At 46.9% G+C, this 21819-nt stretch overlaps 1 protein-coding gene across 1 annotated transcript in view; it reads right to left on the reverse strand.

Moving 5' to 3' along the window:
* Pole1 (DNA polymerase epsilon catalytic subunit 1) overlaps positions 1–21819 on the reverse strand; it is an 84429-nt gene that overhangs the window by 20220 nt on the left and 42390 nt on the right. The window contains exons 34-41 of the mRNA XM_077707573.1: positions 14346–14452; positions 13438–13566; positions 12576–12742; positions 8265–8425; positions 5146–5321; positions 4468–4582; positions 2642–2901; positions 1466–1550 (exon numbers count right to left, since the gene is read on the reverse strand). Coding sequence (XP_077563699.1) covers positions 1466–1550; positions 2642–2901; positions 4468–4582; positions 5146–5321; positions 8265–8425; positions 12576–12742; positions 13438–13566; positions 14346–14452 — 1200 coding nt within the window. The remainder of the gene's footprint in view (positions 1–1465; positions 1551–2641; positions 2902–4467; positions 4583–5145; positions 5322–8264; positions 8426–12575; positions 12743–13437; positions 13567–14345; positions 14453–21819) is intronic.

Here is a 21819-nt window from a genome sequence, read left to right on the forward strand (position 1 = left end):
CGCGCACCCTCCACAACAAGAGCACAATGCCCTGCCAAGCACCATAAGCAGATCACAGAGAAATTCAGGAGCTCCAACTACACACCAGTGCAAACGCAAACAACGAAAGTCTCCTGGGGGAGCGGGTATCGAGAGAGAGAGGGGGGAAAGGGGGTTTTCTGGCATGTCACAATACGGCCTAAAGAAGGAAGTGTATGACAGCTGCATCTTAACAGTACTTACCTACGGAGCAGAAACTTGGAGGCTCATTAAAAGGGTTCAACCAACTTAATTGAGGACGACTCAGCCAGCAATGGAACGAAGGATGATAGGTGTAACATTAAGGGACAAGAAGAGAACGGAGTGGGTGAGGGAACAAACGCGTGCTAAGGACATGGGTGTGGGCGTGGGCAGGGCATGTAATGCGAAGGCGAGATAACCGTTGGTCAGTACAGGCAACAGAGTGGATCCCTAGAGAAGGCAAGCGCGACAGGGGGCGGCAGAAAGTTAGATGGGCAGATGAGATCAAGAAGTTTGCAAGGATAAATTGGTCGCACTTAGCACAGGACCAGGATAATTGGAGATCCATGGGAGAGGCCTTTGCCCTGCAGTGGGTGTAGATAGTCTGATGATGATGACGACGATGAATATTGCCTAGCAAGCGGTTCATGTAAAAATCCACCCCTTCAAAAGGGGCCATGTATACAAAATAGAAGCTTGTTCTAGTAACAATGATACCAATTTTATCACAAACTTTAAACAAGTAATCAAGATGCTACCCAGGCACTTTACAGCAATTTCCCTATGACGTAACATAATATTGTTTGAACAGTTGTCAGTCGCTGACATAAGCCACCGCCAAGAAATGTGTCTGGGCAATAGTAGTGGGACCCCTAGTACCATTCAATCGTACCACTTGAATGCAAACAGGCAGCTAACCCACTGATAACTGCATCTTCAGTCACTTCTGTTCATACTGCGTCACTGTAAAGCGAAATTTTAAACTGTTTCAACATATCTTGCATTTTCTCGGTTGAAAAACGTCCTCTGTGGCTGGAATGCAGCTGAGTGAGTTGAACAAAGTTGCCTTTTGTTTTCATAGCAACTTTACACATTTTCAGCAATGGTGGCAGCAATGTTTCCCATTGGACAAACTTGTAGCGAGGTACGAGCTACCCATCCTCTCAGATAAAGCAATGTTGTATGTTGTCTTCGTGCCCCTTCAAGAAATCAGGGAAGAAATGTAGCTAAGCGCATTCATTTCTGGATTACTTTAATTTTTCTAACTTCCCTGCACTAAAATAAGGATCTCTGTCACATTGAAGGAAGCAGCTATTTCCATAATGAGGCAGGACTCCATCCAAGTTTGATGTGTTTCAAATTGGTAAAGGACTGCGATAATTAGGATCTTGCCCATGATGCGAAAATTTTGCAAGCTTTCGGAGACTGTGAGCTGACAGCGAAAAAAGCACCCTACATTACTAACCTGTGTAAACATCTTCTTCATGAGGTTGTTAAGAATCCTCTTCAGAACTGGTTCGTACAGCAAAGCCTGCGAGCTCTTCAGCCACCTGGAAAGTCGAGAAAATAACGATGAACGCAAAATTACAGACAAAGGTCGTGTAGAAGCATGGGTGACTAGGCTCACTGTTCATTATGAAAGGACAGAGGCATAATGTGTCATGGACACAGCTCTGTGTCAACTACATTCCTGCGTTCTGTTTCTGGCTCCGTGTCTCGTATTCAAAAACATCACAGTCCGATTCAAAATGGGAGACCTAGTAATTGATGCCTCATACACCTTTTGTGGCAAACGGGGCATAAGACTAAGCATGACATTACGTGCACAATTTATCCAGCTTCACACCTAATACACACAATAAATTTTCAGCAAAAAGAAAGAAAAGGTGTTTAATATATCGAAGCTACACTTAGGCTATGAGGCATGCCCTAGTGGGGCGCTCCAGATTTATTTTGGCCACCTGGGGACCTACAACGCGCGCCTACATTGCAGCACCCAGGCATTTTCGCTTTTTACCGACACCAGAAAAGCAGCCACCACAGCCGGGATCAACCCTGCCTCCATGGGCTCAGCAGCACACCTTTTTCCACTGAGTCAGCAGGTATACACTGTAGAACTGCGATGATACGTTCTCGGTTTGTACGATTTCCTGGTTAGTACACTCTCAATTGTGAACACTAAAAATTCCCCGTAGTACGTTCCTCCCTCGCGTTTTTTTTGTTTGTTTGTTTTGTTTTAACTGTTTGAACTTATCAATGAGGTTCTGCTGTAGATAAAGGTCATATGGGAGGATTAGGTCCATTGTTCGTTATGAAGAACAGAGCAAGACATGAGTGAATGTGTCATAGACACAACTCTGTGTCGCCTACATTCTTTCACTCTGTTTCTGGCTCCATATTTCGTGGTTACAGACGAAAAACAATCTGATTCAAATGAAAGACCTACAGTCACTTAACACCTCGTGCACCATTTGTGGCAAATGAGGCATAAACTAAGCACAACCGCGCTTCTTTACACGTGGAATTCATTCTGTCATACATGAAATACAAAAAGCAAGTGTTCATTCACCAAGAACTGGAAAACTGATCATGTTACGCAAGAATTTACAGCACTTGAGCGCAGCTGCAAATGATAACGCACCGGAAGACGTGTGCCAGCTGGTAGTCGGCGAAGACATTGCGGTAGATGGCCACATCGCGCATCCAGCCGGCAACCATGGAGCGGAGCACGCGGAAGGCGCTGGCCGAGAGTGCCACGTCGTCGTAGCTGGTCAGGGAAGGTCCTGCCGCTCCCTGCTGCTGTGCACCACCCACCAGGTTGTCCAGGGAGACACACGCCGATCCGCCAGCGTCAAAAGCAACGCTCGAGCTCACACCTTCCAGTTCCGTCAGGTTCTGAGACTGTGGAAAAGAAAGTGGGCGTCGAAGCGACGATGGTGCTAAGTCAGCAGGGAAGAGCCACATCCAGGGTTCGTACAGGCTTCAAAAGCAAAAATTCAAGGGTTTTAAAGGACTTTCAAGGACCAGAAAACACATTTTCAAGGTCCCCATCTAATGATTTATCTGGGATTACTTATAACCTTTCCAACACAATACAAAAGTTTTTTATTGCACAATACCTAAGCACATTAGTGCACATTTAAATAGGTGCTAACGGGTTCGTAAATACTCCCCCAGCTTTATCTTTTTTATTTCATGGCTGGTATTTACAGGTTTTTCTTTTTTCTTTGTGTTTTTCTGAGGCTGTTTGATTTCAAAACTTAGTTCATGTTGCCTGCATCTCCTGATTTGTCAGCAAGAGCATCAGCTGGAATTAAGTCGAGCAAGTGTTGCTTCAAGGCAGGATGAACTATGTGCACGTCCACCATTTGCACGTAAAAGCAAACGTAGATGGAGCGAATGAGGCACAGACTAGATGGAAGATGCAAGATAGAGAACAGAAGCTGGCTTTCACTGGATTGTATCATGATATAGATTGGATTGACAAGTGCCTGCTCCCAATGCTGCCTTGTAATAATGAAAATCCACCAAACTTGTAATTTCATACAATACACTGAAACTTAATTTTTGCAATGTTTCTTTACATTTGTTAACACCTAAAATCCATTACAAACACTTTAAATTCTTGTGAAAATGCAGGGCCATTGATTCTCTCCGGAAAAATCAAGGATATTCAAGGACCATTTAAAAATTCCAGGACTTTCCAGGCCTTGAAATTGACGCTTCTAAATTCAAGGGTTTTCAAGGTTTTCAAGGACCTGTGCGAACCCTGCACATCACGTTTCTGCAAATGCAGTGAAGTAACTGCTAACCTCTGCTTCTCCTTTGTAGGGTCTTAGCTGCAATTCAGTCACGTGCCGCGACAGTTTGGTTGACTAAACTACATGTTCCACCATCTTTTTTTTTTTTTTTTTTTTTGCATTTCGGTATTGTTTTGCTTGCTGTCCCCTGTTCCCTCTAAAACACTTGTAGGCAACTTGCATTACTTGGCATTTTCAACTGTTTGTGCAGGCTTTTCCTTTTGTACACGTTACATTGTACACCACTCCTGCCGAGGGCCTTATGCAAGGCTGGCATTATTCTGGAAATAAATAAATAAAATCTACAATTAACTACTCTAATGGCACACCGTGGTAACCTTCTTTGGGTTTTTCTTTTTTCTACACACGGATAAATGACCAATTGTGTCTAAGTTTTTTCAAAAAAGTTCCCCTCATACAGCTCTCCCTGTAATGCGCCACCTTTATGGCCAAAGGGCTAGACAAAAGCCAGGCCCTTGGAACTGTGCTAGATAGGCTAGCTGATTTCCAATGTAGACGCCTAGCAGTGCCCAGAAAGTTTCCCCACCGCCTCCCTTTCCCGAGTTTTGACCGTTTTTATGGAAGGAAACCATACAATGCCCGGGGAGGAACAGAATGGGTGCCAGTCCCACATCTCCCCGTGCGTTTCCTAGTTTGGGAAACTTACCTGGAGTATTGTGGTCACAGCCAAGCCGTTGAGATCCATCTCGACGCATATTGAAGTGTACGCCCCGGGGTTGTTCACTTCAGCCACAGAGGCCATGTCCACTTCAGCTAGGGCACTGCAAGAGAGGTGCATACAGTTCTGGAGCCATTCTGTAATGACACAAACACCTTATCCCACAGTAGCAGAGCACCACCCAGCAGTATTTGTGCAGAGCAAAGCTGCTAGAGTTTATGCTTTCACAAGTGGTAAACACGCTATTAATGCAGCACTGACAAAATAGGTAGCACTGATTAGCACTGACTTCAAACAACTTCTACACTATAAAACAGGGGCATGAGGACAAACAATGCTACTTTGCAGCTACAAGGCAGAGTAAAAGTAGTGGTATGTGCGTTTTTATGGCAAGAGTGCCAAAGAGTGGCAAAGAAAAAGAAGATACATACATAGGAAAGATGGTGGCAAAATAAAAGAGTAAAGTTCAAAAACCATACATAGCACATACCTACAGCCAGTTTGCAAATACAGACACAAATGCATGCATCACATCTAAGGCTTCAAGTAAAAAAAAAGCAACATACATTTTTTTTCCTTTTCACCAAATAAGTGTAACAGCAGAGGGGAACAGCAACCTCAACAGACAAGCACTGTATAATGGTAGAAGCGGGCTGGCCCCCCCACCAGTTGTCGTCGGCCTCCTTGCCGCCCAGGTCGGGCCTGTCGGTGCGGGAGCACCAGAGCACAAAGTTCTGCCTCTGCAGGTGGCGGGCGTAGAAGAGGTCGCAGCCAAACATGATGGCGTCCCTCGGCAGGTTGCCCAGGGGCACGTGGAAGTAGCGGCACTGCTCCAGCATGGTCTGCAACAAGCATCGGGGTGGGGGAGGGGGAGGCTCAACCACACACAAACAACATGCACCTGTTTCGCCTCAATGCTGGTCGTGAACAGACTGTGCACAGAACCAGTCACATGTGCCTCAGCACAACCGCAAAGCTGGAAGAGGAAAAAACAACACTGCCATTGCAAGGGCGAAGGCGTACGACTACAACCCCCGCCATGTTGAGGTAGCGTGGTTGGCTAATTGCTTGCAGGAGAGTTGCCTCCATTCTGACGACGAAGAACCAAACGGCCAAACTTAACTTGTTTAATATATGGCAAGTAGAGAACTACAATGATACAGGTAGCAGCCCACTGGCATGCTTACAACATGACAACTCGAACGGGCAGAGAAACGTTCTCCGCAAGAGCCCAAGAACGCGTTCACCAGCTCGTCAAAACAGCCTCATCGCAGTCTATCAAAAAAAATAATAATAATAAGTTAAGTTCAGCGTGTTGCACATGGCTACAACAGTACAAATACACAAAGCACCTCCCACTGGTTTTGTGATGGTTTCCTCAGAGGCCAGTGCACGTTGGGCTGGAGAGATGAAGGACGGCCACCACTCACAGAAGGCATCCTCAAACACACCTTTGCTGAAGCCAGTTTGTACCAGTTCTCGCAACACCTACGGCCGTCACTCACAGGCCCTGAGAAACTATGCAGCAGCAAGGCTCTGGCTTGCCCCAACATGAGAGCTCCTGATGAGCTGACTTCATTGCCAAACATGCAGCTTTCCCGCAATGCACAAAACTTGGCTGCAGCCGGGGTATCTAGCGCACACAGGGCTACGGCAAAGTACCTTGCGCTGATTCGTTACACTGTGCATCATTCTTGCAATTTTAAAAGAGGTGTTCACACATTAGGTTTGGACCAAAAGCAAAAGCACTTTCAGTTCGAGTGCTGCTACAGTAAAACCTCGTTACAAGAGACACTGTTACAAGAGACATTTGGTTATAAGAGACATTTGAATGAAAGTGGTTTGGTTGGCTTTCCTATGTTCGCCATGCTAGCAACATTGCATACAAGAGACCTTGGTTACAAGAGACACGTTTCCTGGGTCCCTTGAGGGTCTCTTGTGACGAGGTTTTACTGTACTGGGCTCTGTCAGTCAGCCAAGTATCGTATTTCGTCCTTCCTCCTTCATTGAACGAAGCTAAATGCAACCTTATTAGGTTTAGGTGAGGAAGTGAAGTGACACGGCCTTCATTCACAACCTTCACCAACAGTGGCGCCGCTGCACGGTGGCCGCCGGAACTAGTCGAAAGATGTCGGCTGCAGTGTCGGCTGCAGCCAACGCCGCTGTGTCGGCTGCAGTGGCTGCACCTAAACATCAGTTCTTTTCTCTGTGTGTTTACAATTTGTTGAGTGATTTGATTGATTGAGGGATTTAACGTGCCGACGCTACACTGGCGATAAGGCACGCCGTAGTGGACGGCTCTGGGTTAATTTTGACCACCTGAGGATCTTTAACATGCGCCGAAATCTCGAACACGGGCGTTTTCGCTTTTTGCCTCCATCAAAAAAGTGGCCGCCGTGGCCAGAAGAACCTGCGTCCTTGGATTAGTTGAGTGTAACTTCGGGCTAGTTGGTGTGGGTGGTTTATGGCCTTGTTTAGCGAAAAAAAGCAGAAAAACAGGCAAGAGACGCTGGAACGCAAGCAGAACAAACGTTGTGCGTGTAGTCAATCCATAGTTTTAAAAGTGCTGCGTACCGCAGTGCTGTGGCATGGCAAACCTCCGCTCCTTTCTCCTTGATGTCCGACTCAAGAATGGATCGTTATAAGCTTTAAATCGAGAAGCCCATCATGCACACACAAAAAAAGGCCCAGCTACGATGGCAGGCGTTGAAAAAGCTTGCCGTTTGTCGTCACACGCAGCTATCATCGCGTCGACCCTGCCATGAATGGAGGTGCCGTAAAAGTGTCATATCTGCGTAATGAAAGAGTATCGCAATGTTACCACCAGAATCCTTTCACCCTGACAGCGCATCGCTACTTGCCGTAGTCTCATCGCAACCTCCCGTCGTCGCGTCAATCCCACCACAAACACAGGCACCGTGAAACGTTACTGTAGTCGCCGCGCAATGCCACGGTTGCGTGGTCCACGCCTCAAAGAAAGGCAGGCGTCATGAGATGACATCATAGCCATCACGCGCTATAAGGGCGTCACAAGTTACCGTAGCCGTCACACGCTGCTGTCGTAACGTCGAACCCGTCGTGACGGCAGGTGTCGTGAAATTGTACTCACACACTGAAAGCATATAACAATATAAGATACCGTAGTCATCGCGAACTGCCATAGTCGCGTCATATCTGCCACGAAGACAGGAGTCATGAAAGATACCCCAATTTTGCGACGCCTGCCTTGGCGGAGGGGTCAGCGTGAGGCCAAGACACAATGCGATACGCTTTCAGCGTGCGGCCACAACAGGCAGTCTCTGTGGCACTCTGTACAGAATTGCTTGGCGCCAAACCACTTCATTAACAAATAAAAAAAATGTAGCCACTCCCAGACAAAGTGGGCCTCCAAATAATAAATAACAACGCAAAGAAGCGGCGGCATTTTGCGGAGTGTGCAAAAAAAGCAGGCAGCAGCACTCAGCTGTGGCAAAGGGGAGAAATCGGTGCGCAAGCCAGGCCACAGCTTATCTTCAGCCCGCAACACATGTAACACGTCACGAACTTTTTCACCTTCTACAAGGCAATGTTCCCTTTCAACTGTCATATTAGTTGTACGGTGCTACAGTGACCCAGTGACACGCCACTGTGTGCACACCCGGCATGCGCCTGGCTCGGTCTTACAATCTCTCGAACCACCATACTGGATTTCTGGTGGCGCCACCTACGGCCGCTGAATGCTGCAAACAAACACCGTTCAAGCTCACAAGTGGCGTGCAATGACTCCCCCCCCCCCCCCCCCGTACCGTGAGGATGGTCTCGACGTTGAGGTAGTGCCGGATCATGGCCTTGGCTCCCACCCGCTGCCACTCGAGCACGCGGTACAGGTCCTCTTTGTCGTCCACGTGCATGGGCACCACGGGCAGGTCGAACAGGCCGGGCATCGCAGCCTTCAGCTCTTCCAGGGCTGTGTCGAGGAGGCACGCATTATTACCCTCCATCAGTGTCACCCATACGGGGAACTAGGACTCAAAGCCTCTATTAACGATCTTGATCACCAGTCTACACGTGCCTCACAACTCCCGTTCCGCTGTCGGCCATACCCAATGTCTTGACCGCAAATCTTATTTCACCACCTTCTTTGAACCATTCCTTCACCCTGCATGCCCTCCCATTTATTGGTGTTCATTAGGATTGCCACCTTACCCCGAAAAGAAAAGAAAAACGGTAAGCTACGGGCTGACCTAGGTCAGCCTGTAAGCTTCTCCAACAACCACTGCTCGCTAACGGTATTTTGGGAATGTTGGCGTCTATGTATACGCACCTACATAAGTGACTAGTCACACCGCGCAAAGCATTCAGCCTCGCTTTTTCTCCTGTAAGAGGGATCTGAACGGACGACAAATTCGGTCGTCGTAAGCTAAGGGCCTCTTCCAAAGCCGGGCCAGTGAAGCGAACTCGCAAACTGCTTCAAACAAAAGTAAACATCCCCCTCGCGAGGGGCACGATCAAATGCAGAGCATTTCCGCGGGGGGCGCGCCTGCAAGTCGTATGGATTACGTATTAGTTGTTGTTGTTGTAATTGTTGTCTTCCAGCGTAGACACTGTCGATGAAGTCGATGGTGAAATGTGAAACGTGCCGTGAACCCCCTGCCGCGGCTATGACGCAACGTGGCGCGGCTATGAGGCAACGCAATCCAATCCAATCCAATCCAAACCAATCCAAGCCAATCCAATCCAATCCAATCCAATGCCCCTCGCGAGAGAGTGTTATAGCGCCGAAATCGCGCCACCACACGAATGCGTGATGTTGACGTCACGATCACACCACACCCGCCGCAGTGGCTCAGTGGCTAAGGCGTTGCGCTGCTGAGCACAAGGTCGCGGGTTCGATTCCCGGCCGCGGCGGCCGCTTTTCTGACGGAGGCGAAAAGCAAAAACGCCCGTGTGTACGAGATTTCGGCGCACGTTAAAGATCCCCAGGTGGTCAAAATTAATCCGGAGCCCTCCACTACGGCGCGCCTCGTCGCCTGCGCTGTGTCGGCGCGTTAAACCCTACAATCAATCAATCAACGATCACACCACAGATGTTAGCGACCGGAGCGCGCGCGAACGACATATGTGGTTTAAGCGCGAACCGACCGCGGCGAGAGAGCGCGATGCGAGCGCCCCCACCTGTTCTTGCGCGCGAACCGACTGTTGCTCAGCGCGAACGGACTGTTGCTCAGCGCGAACCCAACGCAGCGAGAGAGGGTGTTGCGCACGTCCCCACCTGTTGTGCGCCCGAACCGAACGTGGCGAGAGAGGGTGTTGCGAGCGGAGAGAAGGCGAGGAGGACGCGGGGGAGAGGGCGCACCTGTGGCCGACGGTTGAATGAGTCAAGGATATAAGGTGCGTTCGTAACCTTCCATTCTGTGTCGGCTTTGTGGCGCAGTGGGTAGAGCACCATGTACCTTGCGTTCCGCCCGCAGAGTCGTGGGATCGAAACCTGGCGCCGGTAAGTATTATTTTTTATATAGTGTAGGGGGAGCGATGCGGACTACGACTACGGACGTCAACGCGGGTGACATCGTGAGTTAATGAAATGCTCTGCATTTAAAACGCGCCCTTCGGGAAAAGGGGGGGCATGGTATATAGAATGTTTAATTTGCGTTGAAAAATAGACGGCACGTTTTTTTTTTACATGCAATGCCATTTATTGTAGAATTTTCTTAGAGGGAAATCAACGTAATGTTTGGACTGAAGGTGACTGAGGTTTTCGTTATTGCTCGGAATGTGCTGCACTGAAAAGTAGCGGCGCATACTTGTCCATTAAAAGCTCTTCTTTGCATTTGAACCTTGGGGCGGCATTTCATTGCGTTGGTCCTCCCCTTGGTCCCCCTTCATCTCGGGAAGCGTGCTCGTCCGCGTATTTTACCTGCTCGCTTGTCGACACATATTTATCACTCTAATTTCTGAATTGACGCCTATAAATAGGCAAAAAAAATCACAATACCTAATCGCGGCATGCTGGCCGGTTGTAGGTACTGAATGGCAACCGGTTCGGTGTTTAAAAAAACCGCGCAGGCCGGTCAAAAACCGGGCAGATGACAACCCTAGTGTTTATTACACCACACATGTTGTCAATCCACTGCCTGCTCTATGCATCAAGTGCAAATTTGAGTTCTTATTTTTTTTTTTTTTCATTTTCCTTTTTTAGAAACATTTCCACCAAGGTCACATTTACTCTTTTATTTCTGTCACTGTTATGAAGATAACACAAAAAGTTCAGAACGAATTTCTCTCTGGGAATATTGATCAGAGCAGACAATGTGATCCTCCTTCTCAAGAACTAGCGGCATAATGGCGCACGTGCAAAAATTAGGCGGTGTGAAAGACATGGACAGTCTGCTCTATGGTTTTTGGCCTTAACCACAACACCATGACAGAAAGAAGGAAATAAACTTCAACGTTCTCAGAGCACCCTTACTCCAGGGTGCGTCAAGGTACAGTCAGGCTTAGCTAGGGTAAAGCCCTGCTATGTCAATCGCACTTGGAAACAAAATCCTCCCACCAAACAAAACAATCAAGTGGGCTACATGTTTGGAAAAATGCAGAGGGAGAATGTTGAATTAAGGCAGCTACCTACATACATATTAATACCACAGCTTGTTTGTCTCAAGTGCAACAATTGTATTACTGAGGGCAATTTTCATTACCACACCTGACCAGACAAACCAGCCTAGACAGTAAGACCGAAAAATGTCAACACCAGAAGTCATTTTTTCTGAGTGCTAGGGGAAGATGCTGGTCGAAAATTCATATCTAAGAAAGAAAAAATTGTGTTTGAGATCGTATTGAAAAAACCATGCTGAGCTATTCTAAGTTGGTTCATTAAAAACTGTAGGCGCAATTCTAAAGAAAAGATTTTAAAAATGTGCCTACTTCAGTTTTGGCAGCTGGAGATAGTGCAAATTTTGGCGAATGTGCGAATACTAGTAAGACTTTTAATTTAGTTGTCCCCAACTTACTGTTCTGGTCCATTTGCACAGTCTGTGCACAAAGATTTGCACACTTAGGATAAATTGATTGCAACAAAGTTAGATGTATGAGCAATTGCATAGTGCAAATATCTAGTTGCTGTTATGATTTGGGGCAGAGATCATAGAGCACATTTCAAAAATTAGTGCTTAAAACTAACAAGTCAAAACTTCAAATGTGCTACGCAAGTATGGAGCTTTTAGAGGGCTAATTTTATTCATATTATTTGCACTTTTTGGTCTATAAGGAGCAAAATAGATTGCAATCGGCCACAGCATTTCGCTCTGTACCTTTCCGAAGATTTGCACAAGTGAGTACACTCTTTCCCTTCACATGGTGTGCAGAAAAATATCCAAGCCTGATATTGCAAAACTAAAATGCAATCAAACAAACTTAGGACCTCCTGCACTATGCTGTAAACTCTCAATTCTGCTTTTCCCGGTAGGAAGCAGCCACTTGCCTAAACTAGTGCTGGTGACATCACAGGTGCTTGGCCCGGATGCTGACGGGCAATACATGGGTCAGTTGATTTGTTTGCTACCTTTATTTTTTTATAATAGACCCTTTGCAAAATGGCCAAATCGTTGGTGGAAAAGCAGCAAGCCACTCTGGCAACACTGTGCACCCGCTGCGCCGCCATTAGAAAGGAAGCGAAAAGGCTGCGAGCACAGAGTTTCTATGGGGTAGCTACCGTCCACCATCCACATAATTGCATACGCGTCGTGGGGCAACAGACTCGTGAAGCCGTGGGCGAAAACGTGCAACCGCAACGGCGTTGCTACGACCTGCTTCCTTTCTAATGGCGTCGTCGCATTCACCACTAGTGTTACCACCGCTGAATTCTCAGTGTTGTCCGCCTTTTTGCAAAGGGTCTATTAAACAATAAAAATTGTGACATCAAAATTAGTGCGAGAACTACTACGAAATTCCACTTCTAATAACAATTTCTTAAAAAAGCATTTCAATGGCCCTCTAATAACTTGTCCATGGCCACGCTGTTCCTTGCCTTTCAGACCAGCTGACCGCACAAGGCAAGCAGCTACGAGAAAGAGCTTGGCAGTGGGAGAGAGAGAGATAAGAAGAGGGGATGAACCCACAGATGCAGCTCTGCACGGCCACCATGGTGGGCCCCTTCTTTTCGTCCCGGTACAGCGCCAGGCTCCTCTGGATGGCTCGGTGCACCGCGCGCACGTCCGTCTCCACCCGGACCTCGAAGGCGTAGCCGTCTTCCGGAAGCAGGTCGGCGGCAGTGCCCCGCTCGATCCTGGCGCACAGCAGCGCTCGAGTGAGATTCTTCTTGAAAGTGTTGGCCTCAGAGACGCAGTGAATTACTAGTCCATTTTATGCATACTCAGTGAACACCTATAAGCACACAAATCCCAGATAAAACATCTTGCTTCTTCCAACATTAGACAACGATATTTGTACTATTCCTCAATTTCCCTTGTTGGCAATATTCTTGCGTACAGCATTACATGCTGAACTGTGAAACCATAATGTTCTATGAATTGTCGACCCTGTTTGGCCTTGCAATTGTGGAGCTGCCAGAGTTTAAAAAATTGAGGAACTTCAACTCTACCATGTATGGCGTCCTAGAACCAAAGCTCTGGCCTACGGCTTTTTTTATTGTCTTTTTAAAATTTCCCTTGCCTCCCTTGCCGTTATGCAATGCTGCTGCAAGACATGCCTTTTGCCCTAGAAATCATCTCTGCAGTGCCTATAACCCTAATCTGGTGGTACCGCATGCAGACAATTCCAAAGTGCATACCCACGAATGTCCACATTACTATGGCAACCACCCCTCTGTTATTGAAGCAACCTAGTTATTAGAGCAACCGTGAGCCCAGATCCCTGAATAACTCTCCATGTAGAGCATTTGCCCTAAGATAAAAAAAAAAAGCGCATAATGACAGCTACCGATGACATGATACAGGAAACGAGGCACAAAGGAATTCTCACTTGGCCTGGCGTTCAGCCTTGTACAGGGTGCTCATGTTGGGCATCTGATTTGAACGCACCGTGTCGACGGCAAACACAACGGCTTTCTTCAGGGGCGGCAGAAACATCCCAAACATCATCTTCTGACCACTGAAACACACAAGAAGCACCAGAGAAATCAATGCAAGGGGAACGCCCACCTAACCCCAACCCAACAAACACCACCCTTGGAGCATCATGAAAGGGCTACTTTTTCAAAAATTCCCAAAAGAATAATGCAGTCATATTGGGAAATAAAAATAAAAAAAGTCACAGCCTAGTAAGTTCTGACAGTAACGAGAGCACTTGATTCTACATCAAGTGCTCTCGGAAATATTTCCTGGAAAAAAGGCCAATAGGCTCACGATGTTGCCTATTGTAGAAGATTTTATATTAGGCTTAACACTGGCCTCTGTTCAGAGCCCATCTGCTGGTGCATAAACCAAGGCAGGTCATCCCAAATAGCACTTGTCATGGTGCTAGTCACCTCCCCCAGTATAGATAACAAATGCACCTGGTGCACAGGTCCAATCTATGTACACTTGTATGTATATACACACGCCTAAAACACTTGCATAGACACAAGTGACAGACCAGCTGTTCTTGGTTCCATTTTCTTTTTGCTTTTTTTGTTAAAAGAACAAAATGAAAAGTGATGGCACCAGAAGAACAACGGAACACGTGCAATGACACATCGTGTACTTACAAGTCAGTTTATGTTTAAAGAATTTAAATTAAAATAAATGCTTTGTTCATGCATAACTGTAAACATGAATCTAAAAAGGAGTGCAATATATAGCATGGAAATGGCTGCGAAAAGAGCGATATTGAGAGGCATCGGTGTCGCCAGGACAAGGCCCGTAAATAAACCCATCCAAACGTGCACTTACTCAACGTGGTGGTACAAGTACAGGTACTTAAGGGCTCCAGGCTCCAGGTATTCATGCTGCGCAAGGGAGCCAAACTCCAGGTGCCGGAAGTTGAATACGTCAGACTCCTGAGTGACAAAAAAAAAAAACATGGCGGATGACGTCATGCACCGTAAGAGGGGATTCGAGGCAACAAAAGATTGACGAAGCGCCAACCACTGTGCCTGCATTGTTGGACAGGCACAATGGAGACAGTGGCACAACAGTGCATCTGTGTTGGACACAGACCAACAACCAATTATGTGCAACATCGCTGGAATCCAAATGGTGCTTTACCAGTTGAGGTTAATGCTGTAGCTGAACAAACAATGCCGCTCAGAGACTGCACTCGCTTACTATGCTTGTCAGAGGGTACCTTCACTGTTCCTTTCCTACATGTGCCTGCGTAATCGTTGCAGGAGTGTGTGGCTTACTTCAAAAAAAAAAAAAAAAAAAAAAAAAAGGACAGGCAATAAAAGCAAGTTAGTGCAGACTTGAACATACACAAACTTCTGTGCATACACATCTAAACAAGTCACTACATGATTTTGCAAATGTTTATCACGTAACATGGTGGCACCAAAAGCACTGCACACAATAAATATCTTAAAACTAAAAAAAAATGATTGAAATGACCTTTTATGCCATCATAACAGATCTTCGCTATACTGTGCAGTCTGTAAAGCAGACATCTTTCGAAGTGAGCCACTGCAGAAAATATAATAGCCTCAGAACTTTTTTTTCCCCAGTCCCTAAGCACAACATATTACAAATAAAACAGCTCAAAAACGTAACTGATCTTAGTTGCCACTTCAGACATAGTTTAAATCGATTTTACAGCATCTATTTTGCAAAATTTTAACACTGTCCTACATGATTCTTGCCTGCTGCATTTTTGAGCTGTTGTTACAGATAGATTCAATTTGAATTCCTTATGTGATGTGATGGCACAAATTTTAAGGCTGCTGTGTCACAAGTCATACATGCCATGACAGCTGCGTTTGAGAAAGAACACATGCAAGAACTATAACTGAAGGAAATTATTCAAAACAGTACGCCTCAGATCAGGGGAAAGGAAAAAGGTTAGAAAGATTGACGAGGATGTCTTCAGGTCTGTTCTCGCTAATGTTATGAGAGCCACATTCTCAAGTCTATGTCTTTATGTCTACGTCTTTTATGTCTACAATATTGTGCCTTGCATATATGATTTAATGTCCTTCAGTACATCTGTTTTACCGTCTACTGCACCAATGGCAGACTCGTTACTTTGCAGAACTAATAAGGTCTGCCTGGAAAGAGTCCACTTGGCCATAAATGTTTATAGAAAACAGCGTTGGTGTCTTTTCCCCAAATTAGCTCTTACACCCCCCATTATTCTTTTATACTGCCTTCTAGAAGCGTGCATGCGTGCCAAGCCAGCGCAGCCCAGGGTCAGACTTGACTTGTGAAAGTCCGCTTCCCGATTTGTGTGCATCGAGGCCACGACCGAGCGCACACCCAGACAGACCAGCCGGTCCGTTAGGGGGCACTCAAGGTCAAGCGGTCTCTACAATTCGGCCTTTTTGGTCATCACTCCCAGGCAATCACGCTCGTCTCGATACGCCTAACATCATGCCCAGCAGTTCTTCAAAACACAGCCCCTACGTGCATTATCCAACCTGAGCCAAACCGGATGAAGCAACTGGACACCGAAGGCTACAAAGCCATACAAGGTGAAAGGTCATATACGACTATAGAAACCAGTATGACCAGATGCCCAGGCAAACAAAGCTATACAAGGTAAAGGGTCATAGACAGTTATACAAACCAGCGTTGGTGTCTTTCCCCCAACCTAACTCTTAACCTCCCATTATTCTTTTATACTGCCTTCTAGAAGCGTGCATGCGTGCCAAGCCAGCGCAGCCCAGGGTCAGACTTGACTTGTGAAAGTCCGCTTCCCGATTTGTGTGCATCGAGGCCACGACCGAGCGCACACCCAGACAGACCAGCCGGTCCGTTAGGGGGCACTCAAGGTCAAGCGGTCTCTACAATTCGGCCTTTTTGGTCATCACTCCCAGGCAATCACGCTCGTCTCGATACGCCTAACATCATGCCCAGCAGTTCTTCAAAACACAGCCCCTACGTGCATTATCCAACCTGAGCCAAACCGGATGAAGCAACTGGACACCGAAGGCTACAAAGCCATACAAGGTGAAAGGTCATATACGACTATAGAAACCAGTATGACCACATGCCCAGGCAAACAAAGCTATACAAGGTAAAGGGTCATAGACAGTTATACAAACCAGCGTTGGTGTCTTTCCCCCAACCTAACTCTTAACCTCCCATTATTCTTTTACACTGCCTTCTAGAAGCGTGCATGCGTGCCAAGCCAGCGCAGCCCAGGGTCAGACTTGACTTGTGAAAGTCCGCTTCCCGATTCGTGTGCATCGAGGCCACGACCGAGCGCACACCCAGACAGACCAGCCGGTCCGTTAGGGGGCACTCAAGGTCAAGCGGTCTCTACAATTCGGCCTTTTTGGTCATCACTCCCAGGCAATCACGCTCGTCTCGATACGCCTAACATCATGCCCAGCAGTTCTTCAAAACACAGCCCCTACGTGCATTATCCAACCTGAGCCAAACCGGATGAAGCAACTGGACACCGAAGGCTACAAAGCCATACAAGGTGAAAGGTCATATACGACTATAGAAACCAGTATGACCAGATGCCCAGGCAAACAAAGCTATACAAGGTAAAGGGTCATAGACAGTTATACAAACCAGCGTTGGTGTCTTTCCCCCAACCTAACTCTTAACCTCCCATTATTCTTTTACACTGCCTTCTAGAAGCGTGCATGCGTGCCAAGCCAGCGCAGCCCAGGGTCAGACTTGACTTGTGAAAGTCCGCTTCCCGATTTGTGTGCATCGAGGCCACGACCGAGCGCACACCCAGACAGACCAGCCGGTCCGTTAGGGGGCACTCAAGGTCAAGCGGTCTCTACAATTCGGCCTTTTTGGTCATCACTCCCAGGCAATCACGCTCGTCTCGATACGCCTAACATCATGCCCAGCAGTTCTTCAAAACACAGCCCCTACGTGCATTATCCAACCTGAGCCAAACCGGATGAAGCAACTGGACACCGAAGGCTACAAAGCCATACAAGGTGAAAGGTCATATACGACTATAGAAACCAGTATGACCAGACGCCCAGGCAAACAAAGCTATACAAGGTAAAGGGTCATAGACAGTCATTGAAACCAGTGTTGGTGTCTTTCCCCCAACCTAACTCTTAACCTCCCATTATTCTTTTATACTGCCTCCTAGAAGTGTGCATGCGTGCAAAGCCAGCGGAGCCCAGGGTCAGACTTGACTTGTGAAAGTCCGCTTCCCGATTTGTGTGCATCGAGGCCACGACCGAACGCACACCCAGACAGACCAGCCGGTCCGTTAGGGGGCACTCAAGGTCAAGCGGTCTCTACAATTCGGCCTTTTTGGTCATCACTCCCAGGCAACCACGCTCGTCTCGATGCGCCTAACATCATGCCGAGTGTTTCAAAACACAGGCCTTACGTGCATTATCCAACCCGAGCCAAACCAGATGAAGCGACCAGGTTTCCTGCGTACGAAGCCATTCAGAGTGAAGGGTCACGGTCAGAGACGGCTACAGATTATGCCTTCCCCCCAAACAAACTGTTTTGCCCCCTGTTAGTCAGGAACAAACCTATGTTCTTGGGCTTGGCGGCACGACACCTTAGCTACTGAGCCACCGTGGCAACTGCTGCAGTAGGCAGCAGGTTTGTAGGTGTTTGAATGTTTACAAACCCACCTCCCACCAAATTCTGGGTTCTTGCCAAATGACAAGTGAATCAACCCTGAATTATTTTGCACTCGGGAAAAGAGAAAGCATTACGCGCCCTTTGTGTCACCTCACAAGCTTCTGTGATGATGTCGCTCTGCAGTGCGGTCTGATGGTATCTCGGCCTCCAAAACTGTCACGTTGACCCGTGTCACTGCTAGTGATACGACTCTTTAAAATCTTTCACGACGGTGCCATAAGCAATCGGAAGCCGGCGTCCGATGATTTCAAATCTCCCGCAAAATCTGAAACCCGCGCTCCACAGACAGCTATCGCCATCTGGTGTGTTCATTGGCAACTTCTTTTTCAATTTCGGTTTCGTTTGTGTATGTGTCTTGTGTGGTGGCGGTGCAGCAAGTGAAATTTGAACCCAAGGTAGAGGGAAGCAGGAGAAAAAATGGTGTCGGGTTCGCGCCGCGCTCCGCACAGTCGGACTGCTGTAGCAAGCACTTCAACAGCTCCTGCTGTCGATTTTTCTGATTCCAGCAGCAGTGAGGGGTCAAGCAATGATGTGGGATCTTCAGATTTCAGTTCGGACGACGAAGCTCCGGTTCAGGTGCCTTGCACTTCAACAAGCACTGGCAGGTAATTTCGTTGCGACTCCGTGCTGTATTTATAAACGAAACGTGCTTCTTATCTGACGACTGCGGTTTTGATTTTGTGTTTACGGTCTCGACAACGTACGGCCAGGATATTTTGCCAAATGCACCATGCCATGTCGCGCTATTACCTTCAAGATAACCTGGCGCTCGTGTCAGATTAGCGCTGCAGGGTTCAGGTGCGACGCTTCTCGAGAGCGCTGGATTTTTTTTCTTGTTTTTTACCACCGAACAGATAAGTATTTTGTGCGGGAACACAAAAAAGTATACTTGGATGCGCATTTTACAGAGACTTACTCACCCTTGAGTGCCTTCGCGGCGTGGTACAGCCGTCAGTTCCGCTAGGTTGACAGGCCCTCAAAAATCGAAAATGTGGTGTACACTGTTGATTTATATATTGAATCATAGCCAAGGAACATAGGAACAATTTGTATATCTTAAAATTCCTGAAATAATTTTTAGTCTCGGTAAAATTGCCGATTTGTGTTTTTTGTATACTTTTCTTGGGAGCTTCTTTTTGATTACTTGACGAATAAACTGTAAGTAATTGTACCTTTAACAAAACTGTTGCTCTGTTTGGAAGACCAATCTATAAGCTACAATTTCATGCATAGCAAGGCTAAGTGTGTCCAGTAGCTCAAGAGAAAAAAAACGTTTTGTGGAAGCACTCAAAATCGGCCGTTTTTCCGCCGTAACGAAAGAGTTAAGGCACAGTTTATGCCAGATATAGATGCTCACAATACACTACACACAAACCTATGGGCTTGAGAGTGTGCCGCCAGATATGACAACACCATATGAGTGAAGAGGTGCAAGTGAAACGGCCCTTTAAACGTACTTTTCTCGTAAAAAAAAAACCTACAAATTAGCTCAGAAAATTCAAAATACATGCATAAATTTTAAACTTCGAACTCATATTCCCCCTCACAAGCAATTTATTTCCTAGGCACTGTAATTCCAGTCTGCTAACACCTTCTCCCCGCAAATTAGTATGGAATTGAGGCCGATTTGAACCAGTCTGCGGCCCCCTTAACTTCACGTACTCCAAAGATGACCCAGTCATTCGACGAACTAAACTGAAGCCCTTATAAGGCAGAGTTCTCCAAATGCACCAGTTGCAAAACTTTGCTTCAGAATCTGGGCAGTGCGAGCAACCCTGCTTCGTTCAAGTTGAAGGACAGGTGTCTCGGCGGAGCAAGTAGGGAACGAAAACTGGAATTTGCCAAATGCTTGACACAGCTTAATAAAATCAAGCTTGCTTTTCAAATTAGGAAACATTACATTAAACAATGTTTACTCACGTTTTCACAGTTTCATGACTCACAGCAGCAGCCACAAGCACTTGAGTGCTTCTTCAATTTTGTTAACAAATGGCACGCTAGTCAACATGCCCCACGTTTGGCCACGTTTTCCCCCAGGGCAGTTAGATGCATGGGGTCTATGGATAGTTTTGCAATTGTATATATTGGCTAACTCTGCTCATAGCAGGATGACTGCTCATCTGTTTGCGAGGCCAGCAAGGTGTCCCCCGTTTGTTGGTACAGTACAAGCGTATTAATTCTAACTGCCGAGGGATGCCACGTAAGTTCGAATTAATGAAAGTTCAAACTAATGAACGTGAAGAACAAAAGTCGTACAATGCAATTGTGGAGCGGTAGAGCGTGTCAGCAATTGAATGCTTCAAAAAGGCCGCAATAGAAGCCTGCTTTTTATTCCTGAAGGCGAAAGGCAGCACTTTTAGCTCAACGACCGAATGCAGAGGAAGGCCTCCTTCCCGTGTATACTCCAAAACAGAAGAAGAGACGGGCGGTATTCCATCCGGTCATCACTTCCGAGCGATGGCTGTGCTGGCGCTTTGTCTGACCCCTCCCTGTGGTCAGGGGCAGCGGCAGGCTCGACGCTTCTAACCTCAGAAATGATGCATTTGTCAGCACGTCCTACACCTCCTTGAACTCGTATCGACGTAGTCCGCAAAGAAACTTCAACCAAAACATCTAGCATGGGGATTTAAGGTTGCTTTCACCCAATTTAACTCCTCTCTCCATTTTTATTTCCTTTCCGGAGGTGATGCAGGCTCGTGTGTAGGCAGCAGGAGCATTTCTCTGGCCGTGCGCCAGGCCCCAAGCTGCCGGCACGGTGGCGTGTAGTTCGAATTATCCGTGGCGGACATAAAGTTTCATACTAATATATACTAGAGGGAAATCTGTCGCTGCAGTCGCGGGCCACCATGGGCGGCGCCATTGCCGCTAGCGACTTTCCTCGCCTGCTTGGCTTAGCTAGCCATACGGCTTCTTTTTTGGCTCGAATCCAAAATCAACAAAAAAGGGTAACATTTTTTTCTTGTTCATTGTACATGAAGCTTCTAAATAATTACTAACAAATTAATCTGTTTGGAGGTTCAATTTTAAAAAGAAAAAACAAATTTGATAAACCATGTGCAGTAATCTTGTTGCTTTTTTGCAGCCATAGCCAACTTTACAGCCTGTTCATGAGCCATGCCAAGGACAAGTGGAACATGCCTGCCCGGTACATGACGGAACGCTCGCTGAAGCGCAGCTCGCCTAGACAGTGGCGCCAGATCTCCTTCTAGTATATATTAGTATGAAACTCTATGGTGGCGGAAGCCACTCGCATTCAAATGAACAGGCTTTTTTATACACAGACTGCTATGGAGCTTGGCCAGACCAAATTGCACATACCGTAATTACCCGATTCTAACGCGCACTTTTTTTCCGGAAAAACAGGCCGAAAATCGCATGCGTGTTAGAATCGGATACGAAACCGAAACTGCCAAAATTTTGTCCCACCCATCGCTATCGCCATCTCGAGATGGCGCCAAAGCTTTTAGCAACACTTTTTCGGATCCAGGCGCCTAGACTTTTCTATTGGCGTTCACACAAATCGTCATATTATTCCATTTGCGCGCCTGATAACAGCAATGGGAGCAGCGGCAACGAAGGTGCGCCGCTTCCATGGCTTACGAGCGGCTCCCACGCGTTCACAACGAGAGGTTGGCTG

Source organism: Haemaphysalis longicornis, unplaced genomic scaffold (genome assembly GCF_048455015.1).
Source record: "Haemaphysalis longicornis isolate Haplotype H1 unplaced genomic scaffold, Haemaphysalis longicornis Haplotype H1 scaffold_4, whole genome shotgun sequence".
Lineage (NCBI taxonomy): Eukaryota > Metazoa > Arthropoda > Arachnida > Ixodida > Ixodidae > Haemaphysalis > Haemaphysalis longicornis.